At 38.8% G+C, this 14,531-nt stretch overlaps 1 protein-coding gene across 1 annotated transcript in view; it reads left to right on the plus strand.

The window, feature by feature from the left end:
- The window catches only part of AVEN (apoptosis and caspase activation inhibitor), a 191,106-nt gene that overhangs the window by 23,998 nt on the left and 152,577 nt on the right, over positions 1-14,531 (plus strand). The window contains exon 3 of the mRNA XM_052647355.1: positions 12,986-13,163. Coding sequence (XP_052503315.1) covers positions 12,986-13,163 — 178 coding nt within the window. The remainder of the gene's footprint in view (positions 1-12,985; positions 13,164-14,531) is intronic.

Consider the following 14,531-nt stretch of genomic DNA (forward strand, 5'->3'; position numbering starts at 1 on the left):
CAGGTTACTTGATGGCTTGGAAAAGCGAAGAGCTGGCAGGTGGTACTGGGGGTGGAAACCCGGGTAAGCAACCTGTATACAGGACTAGGGGTGAGAGTTTCTCAATGTTTTCTTTTTCTCTCCAGTCTTGAATCTAAGGCAGGCTCTCAGGAGAGCTGTGTCCATGGTAGCTAAAGACCAAGGGGAGTTCCTCCATCTTTTTAACCAGAAGACCAGGAAAATGCAAGCTGGAGAGGATGGGGGGGAGGTCCCCTCCTTCCTTTGAATCGTGGGTGAATGGGATGGGGCAGCAGACCCTTTGGAGAGCCAGGCTGGCTGGTGGTGCTGGCAGCTGAAATATAAGAGTGTCTTTCTGGCCAGAGGAACCAGGAAACTGGGTTCCTGCAGTCCAAAGAGCGTGCGAAAATGTCCGTTTTCTTTTTTTCCTTCTCTTTGTTTTGCTCTTTGAGGGGCAGTGTGGGCAGCCAGAACTATTAAGAGAAACCCAACGTTTGGGCCAGAGGGTTGGGACAATCCTAGAGAGGAAAGAGCTGGAAGGGGATCCTCTTGGAGCATGAAATGGCCACTCAGAACTGCACGTGGGGCAGACAGATGGGAAGCAGCAGTGGAGCAAAAACCTTGAGAACTGAGATGACACTGAGCTATTGCCCACAGAGGATGAGACAGAACTTACTGTCTGAAGCCAACCAGATCGGTTGCCTAATAAAACGGAACAAACAAAACCATAACGTTCTCCAGAGGATTTTTAACGGGACCCAGAGTCTAAACAACTTCATATTCAGAATGTTATTCTACATCCAGAGTTTTACAGTATACCAGGAAAATGTGACTGATTCTTGAGGCAAAAGACAATTCACAAATGCCAGCCCCATAGATGACTCAGATCATGGCATTCTGAGCCAGAATTTAAAGCAACCGTTATAACCCTGCTTCCTCCATGAATTAAAGTATCTTGACATGAATGGAAAGACAGCCATTCTTCTTTTAGAAGAAACCATAGGAGGAAATGTTTGTGGCCTTGGGTTAGGCAAACATTTCTCAGATATAGCACCAAAAGGGTGACATGCAAAAGAAAAGATATAGCTAAATTGGACTTCCTGAAAATTAAAAACCTCTGCTTTGGGAAGGATGCTGTTGAGAAAGTAGAAAGATAAGCTACACAGGGCTATGTGGGAAATTGCTGTTTCCTTTCATGCGGTTTTGCTGTGACGCGAAAGTTACTAAACCCTAAAGTTAATAAAGCTTTATTAATAAAGAATAAATTCTATTAAAAAAACAAGCCACAGATTTGGTAGAAAATATTTTCAAATCACATATCCAGCCAAGGGATTGTGTCCAGAAAATATATAGAGCCCTCAACACTCAGTGCGAAAGTAAATAATTCATTAAAAATGGGGAAAAGACTTAACAGATGATATACCCAGGAAAATAGACTGATGGGAAATAGCACAAGGTGGTCAACGGCATTTGTTATTAGGGAAATCCAAAGTAAAGCCACAAAGAGAAACCACTTCATATCTGTTGTTTACTCACTAAGTGGTGTCCCAGTCTTTAGTGACTGTAGCCCTCTAGGCTTCTCTGTCCATAGGATTTCCCAGAAAATAATACCAGAGAGGGTTGCCACTTTTTTCTCCGGGGCATATTCTGACCCAGGGATTGAAATTGCATCTCCTGCATTGGCAGGGAAACCCTATGTCTGTTAGAATGGCTTCAAAAAACCGACAATATCAAATCCCAGCAGTTTCTTATCAGGTTTTCATAAGACCTAGCAATCCCATTCTTAGGTCTGTATTTACCCCGAAGAAATGGAAACTCGTATGCTTGAATGTGTATGGCGATTGTTTATTCGTAATTGCCAAAAGCCAGAAACAACCACAGGTTTCTTTAACTGGTGAATGAATACGTGAACTAGACAATGGACTAGAAGTTAGTGGTGAAAAGTGATGAGCCACTTTTACTCAGAACAGCATGGATGAATCCTCTGCGAATGTACTAGGTTGAGAGAAGCTTGGAGGGTGGTGTGACGGAAAACTTTATCCTGTATCTTGGTGGTGGTAGTTATCTGGACTCCATTTATCTAAACTTTGTATTTTACTCTATGGAAATTGATAAAAGGGAGTAATTATTGGAGACCATCTAATTAGAGTTTTTATCAGATCCTAAAAAGATAAGTATTGCAGACCAAGAGGGTGATTATTTTTCACATGACATGCTTTGGCATTGAGGAGGTCACCAGCTTTCTTCAGTGGAGAGGAGAGCTTGTCTGTTCAGCACACTGGTGACCCTGTGATGTCTTTCCAAGTGAATTGTGTGACTCAGGTAACAAAATCTACCACTCTGGATCTTACTGCTTTTTGAGTGACTTCAGGACCATTAGAAATAATAAGAGGCATTTCCCTTTTCCTTGTTAACCTTTAGTGCACTGAATTGCTGTGAATATCGCCTGAAAGCTGGTCTTGAGGGTGGTGTGCAGAAAGAAGCAAGCTTTATCTTGCATTTTCTTTGGGACAGACCCAGGGCCTTCTTCCTGTCCCTTCTGTTCTCGAGGGCTTTCCCTGAGTGCCCATTCAGAACTGTCTTAATGATACATCATGCTCCCGACATTCGCTTCTCTTCTTGTCAAAACTGTGATGGTGACTGTGTTGCTCTCAGGGGAGGGCTTTGAATTTCAAGTTGCTTTCGTCAGTGTGTTGCCTCTTTAGACGTACCAGTGGGACTACTCTTTGGGGGCAGATGCGCCTTTTTCTGCCGAGCATATTACGGGAAGAGACAGCATTTTCCTTCTGCTAAGGTTAGAGCTGATGTTCTAAGAGGCTTTTCATATTTATGCCTCTTGAGAATTTCAGTGGAGATTTTCCACTCACAGGTCGCCCTGTTAGAGGAAAGCAATACTGTGAGTTTAATTTGTGCTTCCTTCACAAAAGGAAGACCCACACTGCTGGTGGGGATCAAGACAAGGTGGAATTCAGCCTAGCTTTGCATTTCTATGAGGCGGAGAGAGTCTCTCACTTACAAAGAGGAGGCACAAGTAATGTCAGTACTGCTAGCTCCAAGAGAATTTTACCACACACAGTTATTGAGGCTTACTGTGCCGCGGCCCAGCTTCAAGGCGCTCGGCTTGTGTGCACTCCATAATCCTGGTCCTGGGGTTTGCGTCTTGTCCTTGTGGATTGAGAGCTTTGAGAAAATCCACCTTTCTCTAATGCCAGGTAAAAAGCTCTCTCCCTTCCTTACAGGTCTTTGCTGCCCTTTCTTTTAATTAAAGTTTTTTCCTCCCTAATGTTGGGAGAGCTTCCTAAAGGTCACACTTGAAGAGAACAGAAGAGAAATGCAGATTATAGCATGCTGTCCTTTCACGGGGGATATCGTCTAGCGAATTTCTCTGCCTCCGGAAAGTGCGTTTTCTTTGTCTCATTTCTCAATTTTGGTTAAAGCACAGTGGGTGGGAAGGAAAGGATCTTTACTGATGTGTACTCATGATGTCATTATGTTGATGGCAGAGGAACAGAAAAGGCAGTTCAGCCTGAAGAGAAGGGCATGGCAGCTTGAGCGTCCTGCAGATGCCATGCATTGTGTGGCGAATGCAGGCCTCATGGTTAACGCAGGCACTTGTCTTCAGTGCCGTCTACAGAGTATTTGCCTTTGAAATCTCTAAATATGGTGTTGAAGTCGTCGTCCGAATTCTCAGGGAGCCGACTGACAGGGCCTGCGTCCTTTTCAGGTTAATGCTGTTGTGTGTGAGTGCTCTTGAAGATAGAAGATTGTAGTGTTAAAAGAAAAATCAGCATGCCCACAAAAGAGAACTGTTATGCATTGTGTACAGATTCTGTTCATCAGGGAAGAACTGAGTAGGAGGACAGATTCAAAAGATGAGCTTCAGATGGTAGGAAGCAAGCGATGGAAGCGTACATCAGCTCATCTAAGTGTCAGATAAGACATATGCGCCAAGGACGACTTTTCAGGTGATTCATCCCTCCTCATTTGGTCAGTGTGTGTACAGGCTGCCCCACATTATATATGGTAGGGACTTAAGGGAATTCTCTTAGGTCCCTTTGTCCTTTCATGTGAAACAGCAAATTAAACAGTTGTCACTGAGTAGGGCCTGAGTTAAGCCCTTGTCTTTAAAGAGAGAACAGCTAAAAAGTGTTCTTTTATCTTGGGGAATTTGACCTAGTTAAGCTTATAGGTTTTTGCTTATAGGTTTCAGTCAAGGGATCTGAATGAGTTGACATATGGAACTTGTATGAAGGCACACAAATTTCTAGCCTCACAGCTGTAACTTTGAAAGTCACTATGGCAAGTGCAGTGAAAATTGTAGTCTGTTTGAGTTGTGAGGCAGTGTGAGAAGTGTACTGTACCAGATGGTGGCATTCATTCTTTAATTAACAAGGATAGACAGCATAAGATTTAAATCACACCTGTTTATAGTTTTTTTTCACATTTTATCAGTCTCATCCATTGACATCATCTTTTATTTCAGTTTCAACAATTTTTGCAAATGTTAATCAACTTCCCTGTTAAATATGCATGTTTTTCTTCATGTCGCTGATTATGTGTGTCGTCTGCCAGTCTCTGATCATTTTTATTGCTTTTAACTATAAGTGACTTATTACTATCAAGCCATTTGCCCATTCTATGAATCTTGCTATTTCCAATGATTAACATGAACAGGTTACCGTGGATACATTTTTGCGATCCTTGTGTGGTTGGTAAGTTTTGGGAGTGGATATGACCTGTTTCAACTGTATTTCATCTGTATACATGTAATTGATTATGTGTAAGTAAGGTCTTTTCTGTCTTCCAGGGCTTCTTTGAGATTAAAGATAATTTCATGAATGAGTTTTGATAGATACAAGGTGGTGTCATTGATGTAGGAAAGGTGGTTTCACACATCAGATGGTTCTTGAATCATCAGTTTCTGGCTGGCTACATCTCTTCTGTATAGTCATGGAGAATTTTAGAAATGTAGAATAATCAGTGATAATGATTAAGGAATTAGAACTTTGTTGTTATGAAGGAGGAAATATGGTTAATTTAGGTAAGAGAACACGCAGACCTGGGTAGACAGGCCCAATGTGATATCTGCATGATCTTGCTTGAGGGCAGAAGGTGGGCCAGGGCTACCCAGGTTCTTTCTAGATTGATAATTCTTTACTAATTAAGTTCTCTCTGGTGATTTGAAAGTTTGGAGAGTGTCTTAAAGTTGGCCAGATAAACAAGAGCTATTTAGTGGCCTGTGATTTTTCTGGAAAGTGGAAGGTGATGACCTTGAGACCTCAGTAACTAAGGAAACCAACCTTGAGTTGATAGAGAAGTGAGGTGAAAATTTAACTGAGAGAGAGTCGAAAAGAATCTGGCCTGTAGAGAACAAACTAGAGGTTACTAGTAGAGAGAGGGAAGAAGTGGGGAGGGGCAAGACAGGGGCAGGGGTTTAAAAGGTATAAAATGAGCTACAAACAAGGATATCTTGCACAGCAAAGGGAATATAGGCAATATTTTACAATAACTAAAACGAAATGATGGTGGTGATTTTAGTCGCTAAGTCGTGTCCAACTCTTGCAACCCCATGGGCTGTAGCCTGCCAGGCTCCTCTGTCCATGGGGATTCTCTAGGAAAGAATACTGGAGTGGGTTGCCAGTTCCTTCTCCAGGGGATCTTCCCGACCCAGGAAATGAACCCAGGTCTCCTGCATTGCAAACAGATTCTTTACCAACTGAGCTAGGAGGGAAGCCCCATAAATGAAATATTAACCTTTCAAAATCAGGAATCACTATGTAGAGTACTTTAGACTTCTGTAATATCGTACATCAACTATACTTCAGTAAAGACAGGTTAATTAAAACAGGAAAGCCTGGCTGTTTGCAGTGTTGCACCCATGCAGGTAATCCCTGGGAAGACTGAACAGAGGCTGATGTGCCTGAAGTACCGCTTGCTTCTTAGGAAGAGTGAACTGTGGTGGCTGTGGTGGAGGAGTATGTTTTGTACACTGGACTTACCCAGGGACGCTCAGTCTACATGCACTCTACATATGAAGGTTGATGATTTTTGTGTTCAGAAAACCTCTTAGTCAAATGTTTTGATAAAGCAAAGTTTTTACTTGAAGGCCTTTTAGTTGGATTTCTAGTTATTGTGTGATTGAGATCGTAACCATAGCGAGAAGCAAATTGTCTTGGTTATAATTACGTTTACGTTTCCTTTACTGGAAAAAACCATTGATGTTAATCGAATTTGTGGAATTTTACCTGAGAGTTGGGACTTACAAGGTGGATTAATTTGGTCACTTTTAAACCTGTTTTAGCCTGAATTCTTAAATGGAGCTCAAGTTGTAAAGCAGATAAAATGGAACGGATTCATTCTATTGCCACCCACATCCTCCTTTCCATAAGGACTTCCATAAAAGGACTTACACAAAAGATAGCTTAAAATCACCAGTTGGCCCAGTGAAGGTTACTGCAGCCCAATTTCCCAGACTGCTCTTAAGTCATGAAAGCAGTAAACTCTCAAGCTCTTAGGTGGGCTGCCAGCACATGGTAATTAGCTTTCTCTGCCTCCTATTTTTAGGCCATTTTGGAAACAGTTACACAGGTGAGACAGACAGAAGGGCTTGAGAAAAATGTAAGGAGTAGTAGGGTCGCAAGGAGAAGGAAATGGCAACCCACTCCTGTATTCTTGCCTGGAGAATCCCAGGGACGGGGGAGACAGTTGGGCTGCCGTCTGTGGGGTTGCACAGAGTCGGACACGACTGAAGCGACTTAGCAGCAGCAGTGGGGTCACAGAGTCGGACACGACTGAGCGACTTCGGGACAGGACAGGAGGGTGGAAGAGGAGCCCTGTGGAGAAGTGTCATTGAACAGCTGCTTTGAAGGTGGGGTTACCATTGTCTGTGTTCTCAGAGGCCTCTTCCCTCTCTTCTTTCGCATACACTGATCATAAGGAGGGATAAGAAAAGAGGCTGTATACAGTTTTGAGCTGGAAAAACCATGGAATTTCAATACAGTCTGGATCACTTTTTTTCCCGTTTTTAATGGCCACAGTAATTTGGAGCTCTAACGCTATGTACATTGTTCTGGGCTCAATAAATAACATATATATATGCCATATATTATACTTACTAACTTTTTCAAATATGATCGTGCTCCAATATGTATTTTATTTAATACACAATGATAAATGGATATATCCTTCTTGGTATACCTGTATACTATGTACATAGTATATTTTTTATTCAGTCATTTATTAAAATTTAGCTTCTTGAAATGATATTAAAAATTATTTTTGCTAGCACTTTTTAAAACTTTTTATTTTATACTGGAGTATAGTTGACTATATATATATATATATATATATATATATATATAAAATCTCACTTGTTCCCTTCTGTGGTATAATAACATTTTGTGAGGAACAAACAAGGTTGTTGAAAAATGTGTGATTGACTCTTTTCAACTTCCTTATTAGGTTCAAAGCAGGAAAGCCTTTTCTATACTCACTTACTCCAGAAGAAAGTAGAACAGGGACCTTCAGAAACTAGGTTCCTGAGTATAAAAGGCTTTAAAGAGGATATGTTGTCTAGGTGTGTATTAGTAGGGTCCCAAATTATACTGGCTTATCTGCAAGCTCTTTATGATAAAGATAATCCTTAAATACTGACTGTTTCTCTTTTGGAAAAAAGAAAGTAAGAGGATATTTAAAAAAAAATGTCGATCAAACATAGTGTTCATAGGCTGACCAATTAAATTTAAGTTGTTGTAAATTAATGTAAATTATTGTTAGAGAAGTAGGACCTTCAGTGAGGAAATCTTTTTATTGGTTCTGCTGTGTATATTGGTACCTTTTGTTTAGCTCTAGCCATTACTGAAAATGGGGTGTTGAAGTCTCCAGATATTATTGCTGAACTATTGATATTTCCCCCATAACTCTGTCAGTTTTTGCTTCCTGTGTTGTGAGGGCCTCTTGTTAGCAGCATATGTTTAAATGTGGTTATCTTTCTGATGGATTGACCCTTTTATCATTGAACAGCGTTCTTTGTCTCTTATAACAGTTTTTCCTCGAAGTCTATTTTGTCTGAAATTTGTATAGCCACCCCAGTTTTCTTTTGCATACTATTTGCATAGAGTATCTTTTTCCATTCTTTTACTTCATTTTAATGATATTTTAATCTTTGAATCTAACATATTTCCTGTAGACAGCATATAGTTGGATTTTAAAAGAATCTATTCTGTTTCTCCCTTTTTCTTTCTTTAATCTATTTATATTTAACATTATTATTGACACAGTTGGGTATCTATATCTGCCGTTTTACTTTTTTTCTTCCACAGGTCTCATGTGTATCATTCCTTTATTCCACTCTCACTGCTTTCTTTTGCACCAAGTGAATATTTTTAGTGCAACAGTTTAATTCTTTTAATTTTTTCCCCACTTTTTAAAGAAGTTGTTTCCTTAGTGGTTGCTCTAGGGCTTACCATGTATATTTTAACTTAGAATTTTCATCAGCTAAGTTAATTCCAGTGAGATATAGAGATATTACTCTAAGAGAGCTCTATTCCTCTTTCCCCCTTTCTGTTGTTCTATTGTTTTATATATATTACATCCATATGTCACAAAGCTAATAATATTTTGTTATAATTATTACCTTATATAATTTTATATCTCTTAAAGAATATGAGAGAAGAAAGAGGACTAAGCATATATTTATAGCTTTTATTGCAAGAGCCTTATTGTTGGGTTTATTACATACCAAAATATAATTATGCACTTATTATTTTATAATTGCTTTTAAAATTGGTTATGAAAGGAGAAGCTGATTTAGATATATGATTTGCAAATATTTCTCCCGTTCTGTAGGTTGCCTTTCACTTTGTTGGTGGTTTTCCTTGCTGTGCAGAAGCTTTTTAGCTGGATGTAATCCTACTTGTTTATTTTTGTTTTTGTTGTCCAAAAACTTACTTACAAGACCGATGTCAAGCAATTTACCACCTATGTTTTCTCCTTATGGTTTCAGAGCTTACATTCAAGTTTTCGATCCATTTTGAGTTAATTTTTGCATATGGTGTAAGATAAGGGGCCCAGTTTCATTCTTTTGAATGTAGTGCGCCAGTGTTCCCAACACCATTTAAAGAAGAGACTGTTTTTTTTCTCCATTGTATATTCTTAGCTTCTTTGCCATAAATTAATTGACCATATGTGTGTGGGGTTATATCTTGGCTCTTGATTCTGTTCCATTGAACTGTGTCTGTTTTTATGCCAATACTATACTGTTTTGATTGGTATAGCTTTGTAATATAGTTTGAAGCCAGGAATTGTGATGCCTCCTTCTTTGCTCTTTTTTTCAAGTTTGCTTTGGCTATTTGGGGTCTTTTGTGTTTCCTCACAAATTTTAGGATTGTTTGTTTTATTTCTGTGAAAAGTGCCGTTGGAATTTTGATAGGAATTGCATTGAAGCTGTAGATTGCCTTGGATAGTATGGACATTTTAACTATTCTTCAGATTTATAAGCATGAACTAGTTTTCCATTCATTTGTACTGTCGATTTCTTTCATCAGTGTCTTGTAGTTCACAGTATACACCAGACATTTCATAATAACGTTTATGGAATGATGCCTTCCTGTTTAGTTTTCACATTGCTTTCATCAGTATTTTCTTATTTGTTCTGCTCTTTCTCCCTTCATGGGATTTTGCAGATTTTATCCTGTCCCAGATTTTTGCAAAATGAAGTAAACATAAAATCTCTAGGAGTTTTTAAGATACACCTTTCTCTAAGTTACATCAAATGTCTTCCAGACTGTATTACTTCTTACTACCCTCTTGTGATGGAGGCTAATGATGACTCTTGTCTCCACATTTAGGTGGAGATAATGAGATTCTTGTTTGGTGATTCTTCTGAGTTGGGGATTAGTGAGTCATTCAGCAGCAAGGCCCAAGCTATTATAAACACTTTGTAAATATTAAATGATGGTGATGGCAGGATCATTAATTCTATCTAGATCTCCAGTCTCCCATTTCAGTGCTTATTTCTGGTTAATAGTTCCTTGGGTGTTTCAGATCATAATCCTTTCACATCGAGCTAATTATTTGGCTCAGGTTTACATTTTGTCATGGGCTATATCTGTGTTCAAAGTTTTCTACTAACTGTAGAAGCCTCTCTGAACTCTCCTTACCCAGTGGGTCAACAAAAGAATATTGAATTTTCCCAAATTAAACCCTGCAGATACTTTCAGCTGTAGTCTACCTACCGGATTCTCATCAGTTGCAAGGTATTTTCTTTGACATGTTCCTGGCATTGGTTATTTATATAGCAGATCTCATTCAGTCACTTATCTTTAATTTGCCAGCATCTTTTGGTTCTGAGAAGCTTTCAGGAATGTTTCAGGCAGGTTTGACATTAGGTTTCACATTAAGTTTCAGGCAGCCTTCAAGATCTCTAGATTATAACATGGATTGCCATCTTTTTGTGCTGTCCAGGAGGTTCATGATGACATATGAGGGCTGAAAGTGATCTTGAAAGGTTGCTTACTCCATTGCTTCATGAAAGCTTATGAAATTTGATTCAGGCAAGGATTATTGACTAGTTTTAAATTTGATATGTGAATGGTTGATGGGCAACCTGAAATTTGTAGTGGACCAAAATAACACCGCACAGATAATTTGTTTGATGCAACAGGGAAAAACCTCACTATGGTGGGTAGATCAGGCTTCATGATACAAAATCATTGGTTAATCTTAGCTTTTCTTATGTTGGGGCTTCCCTGGCGGCTCAGATGGTAAAAAATCTGTCTGTAATGCAGACCTGGATTTGATCTCTGGGTCAGGAAGATCCCCTGGGGAAGAGAATGGCTACCCATGCCAGTATAGTTGCTTGGAGAATTCCATGGACAGGGAAGTCTGGTGGGCTACAGTCCATATGGTCACAAAGCACTGACATGACTGAGCAACTAACACTTTCTGCTTTCCCACTTTACTCATGTTGGCTCAGCCATTTATCATATGTTATTCACCATCTGTGATGTATTTTAGCCAAAAATGTTTAACTCAAGTCTGTTGGGCATTTAGATTTAAAATGTTTTTTATCCACTATTTCCTATAAATTAATACACTAACGCCACAAGGAAATAACCAGATAGAACGTGGGTCCTTTTGCCTTCTTCAGTAAATAAATATCATAAAAATAGAGGTTGTGGTAGATTCAAAGAGACTTAATAAACAAGCAGTGAGATATAATGCATGGTCTTGAATACTGTCTTGGAAAAACCAACTCTAAAGGAAATTTTGGGGATCAGTTAGGGAAATTTGGAAATTTCCCTCTATAGTCTGGATGCTATAGAAAATGAAATTTACTGAGGAGCAGAGGTGGAGAATATTGATGAAAAAGTCTGGTTACCAAAAGTATATATAAATACAAACATTGTAAAAGATCTGAAAGAATGTACAGCAAAGTGTTTGTAGTGGCGTGCCCAGGTGATGGGAACCTGGGGTTTTTATTTTTTGGCTTGTCTCTCCCTCCTAATTTCATGCAATATACATGTCCTGTTCCTGTGTCAATAAAAGTGTAAAGTCTAACTCATCTTGTACAAATGGATTATTTTAATGTGTTTTACAAGTTTTATAGTATTTCATAAAGATTTTATAATCTTTGGGCTAGTCATTTGAATTGTGTCTTTAGGTTCTATATGCATCTTTTTTAGTTTAATTCTTATTATGGAAAATTTCAAATATGTACTAAAGTAGGTAGAATTATATAATGAATTTCCATATACTTATCATCCAGCTTCAGAAATTATCAATTATGCTCAGTTTATTTCATCTTTACCCACCAGTACTCTCCACCTATGATTTTGAAGCAGATCCTACATCATATCTTTGCAGATCCTACATCATAGCTTTACATCAATAAATAGTTCAATATTTATTTCTAAAAGGTAAAATATTTAACAAATAGTTCAGTTCAGTCTCTCAGTCGTGTCTGACTCTTTGCGACCCCATGAATCGCAGCACGCCAGGCCTCCCTGTCCATCACCACCTCCCGGAGTTCACTCAGACTCATGTCCATCGAGTCAGTGACAAATAATTATATCATACCAAACAATAAGCAAATAAAATATTTCCTTAATATAAGAAAATACCTTGTTATTGTTCACATTTCTTCAATGGTATTAGAAATGAGTTTTTTCTAGTTAAATTGTTTGATATATATATTTGGTCATGTCATGCAGCCTGTGAAATCTTAGTTCCCTGACCAGTGATTAAACTCAGGCCATGGCAGTGAAAGCATCAGTTCTTAACCACTGGACTGCCAGAGAATTCCCACGAGTTATATATTTGGATCAGAGTACAAATAAGTTCCCACATTACAGTAGCTATGTGTCCATTAAGCTCTCTTAATCTATAGGTTCCCCCCCCCCTTCTCCCACCATTTTCCCCTTGTAATTTATTTGTTGAAGAAACTAGACCTTTATCTTTTGTAATTTCTCACATTCTGCATTTTTCTGCATGCTCTCCCAACATTTTAATGCCCAAGACTGGAAACTGTTGTCTGGAATGCATCTGAGCAGGGCTCCCATTTAAAGCTTATAAAATGTACTTATGGGGTGTGTTTGTAAAATCTGTAAATTGGAAGAAGTGATTTTCGCCTTTAAGTCTTTTGCCTGTGACTCTTACAGCCTTGATTATTTCAGTGAAAAATAACTCTTGAAATAGGATACATTTGGGTAGACTTTAGAGATTCAGTCACACAAATTTTAGGTAGGAACTCATCAGATTTCCTTTTGACAGCAAAATGAAAAGTTTGCCCAGAAAGCACAATGTATGATATAATGGGGTTCTCTTAAAATACTATTTAATGTTTTCGGAGAGCTTGGCTTATATAATGTACTCTTTATTGTGATACCTATGTACTGTGTTTTTGTTTTGTTTTTAAACATTTGTTGCTGTGGCGACTAAGGTCAGCATTTCTACTGCCAGCTTATCGATTTGTCTCTAATGATTGCAGATTGAAGATGACAGTGATGCAGAGACCTATGGAGAAGAGAATGAAGAACAGGGAAATTATTCTAAAAGGAAGATAGTCTCTAACTGGGATCGATATCAAGAAACTGAAAAAGAAGTTGATAATGAAAGTGGAGAATCACAGAGGGGGACAGATTTCAGTGTTCTTCTCAGCTCTGCAGGTATGAATCCCAGCTGCATACTACTTAGTGCTATGAAAGTCGCATGGACGTTTATATTCCTTTTCAAATAGCATTTTAATAACTAGCATTCATTGTTTGGATTTTAAGTCCAGGTAAAGGACAGTATCTGATGGTTTGTAAGGAAACAGTGATATTTCTTTCAGTGGAAGTGTTGGGTTTCCACATACTGATGTAGGCTGACTTAAGTTCTGGTTGAAATGGGTAAAAGGCTTTACGGGAATGAAATGCTCAACTGTGCCCCGCTAAACTGGATAGGCTGAGAGACAGCAGTGTTTTCTTTGATTTCAGAGGAATAGGTACTTAAGTTTATACAAAGCTTTATTATGTTTCTAGAATATATATTCATTCTTCCTTCTTTTATAGCCAGGAATATACATACTAGTGGGTAGGCACACGGAGCCATGTGTACCTGAACACCAAACTTTTTGTTTTTGAATAGTCTTCTTTATCAGTAAGGCGAAAAACTAATTACTTCTCTGACCACCTGTTTAAGATTGACTCCCTGGAGTGATGCACAGCAGTGTGAAGCTGGAGAGTGCTGGCCGGAAATGGAGCGGAGCTGGTTGTACGGAAGGCTATTTGCTACCAGGCTATGGCCTAAGAATTGAAGTGACGAATGGCGGGTAGACTTGTGGTTTTCAGGAGTTAGGGATGAGGGAGGCTGGGGGATGCATATGCCTTGCAGTACTCATATTGATCAATATCTTGATTGTGGTAGTGAATACACAAACTTATACACACACTCATAAAACACACAAGTGAGCGCAAATAAGATAGGGGAAGTCTGCATAAAATTGGATTCTATGTCAAATGTCAATTCCTGAGTGACATATTCAACTGTATAGTTTTGAAAAATGTTAGCATTGGGGCCAACTTTATAGGAGATCTTGTTGTATTATTTCCTATAACTATGTGAATTTATAATTGCCTCAAAAAATTTCCAGATTAAAAAAAGTAAAGGATGAAGCTGTGAGAAGCAGAGAAATAAGTGACAATAGTATTTTCAGATAGTTGGTTTTAATTTCCCTCTTCTTCCCAGTTTTTATGTTGCAGTTAAATTGTACCTTTTTTTTCTCATCTACCTGTATTTTTAAATGCCTGTACCAAACTAAGAATCATAAAGTGAATTCTCTTCTAACTTAATAGAATAAACCCTTTGAGTAGGAAAGGAAGAGGTAAGGGGAGAGAGAATTAGATTTGAGTAGGAGAACAGACGGAAAAGGCGATGGCATCCCAATCCAGTACTCTTGCCTGGAAAATCCCATGGATAGAGGAGCCTGGTAGGCTGCAGTCCATGGGGTCGCTAAGAGTCGGACACGACTAAGTGACTTCACTTTTACTTTTCAC

The sequence above is a fragment of the Budorcas taxicolor genome, chromosome 10 (assembly GCF_023091745.1).
Source record: "Budorcas taxicolor isolate Tak-1 chromosome 10, Takin1.1, whole genome shotgun sequence".
NCBI lineage: Eukaryota > Metazoa > Chordata > Mammalia > Artiodactyla > Bovidae > Budorcas > Budorcas taxicolor.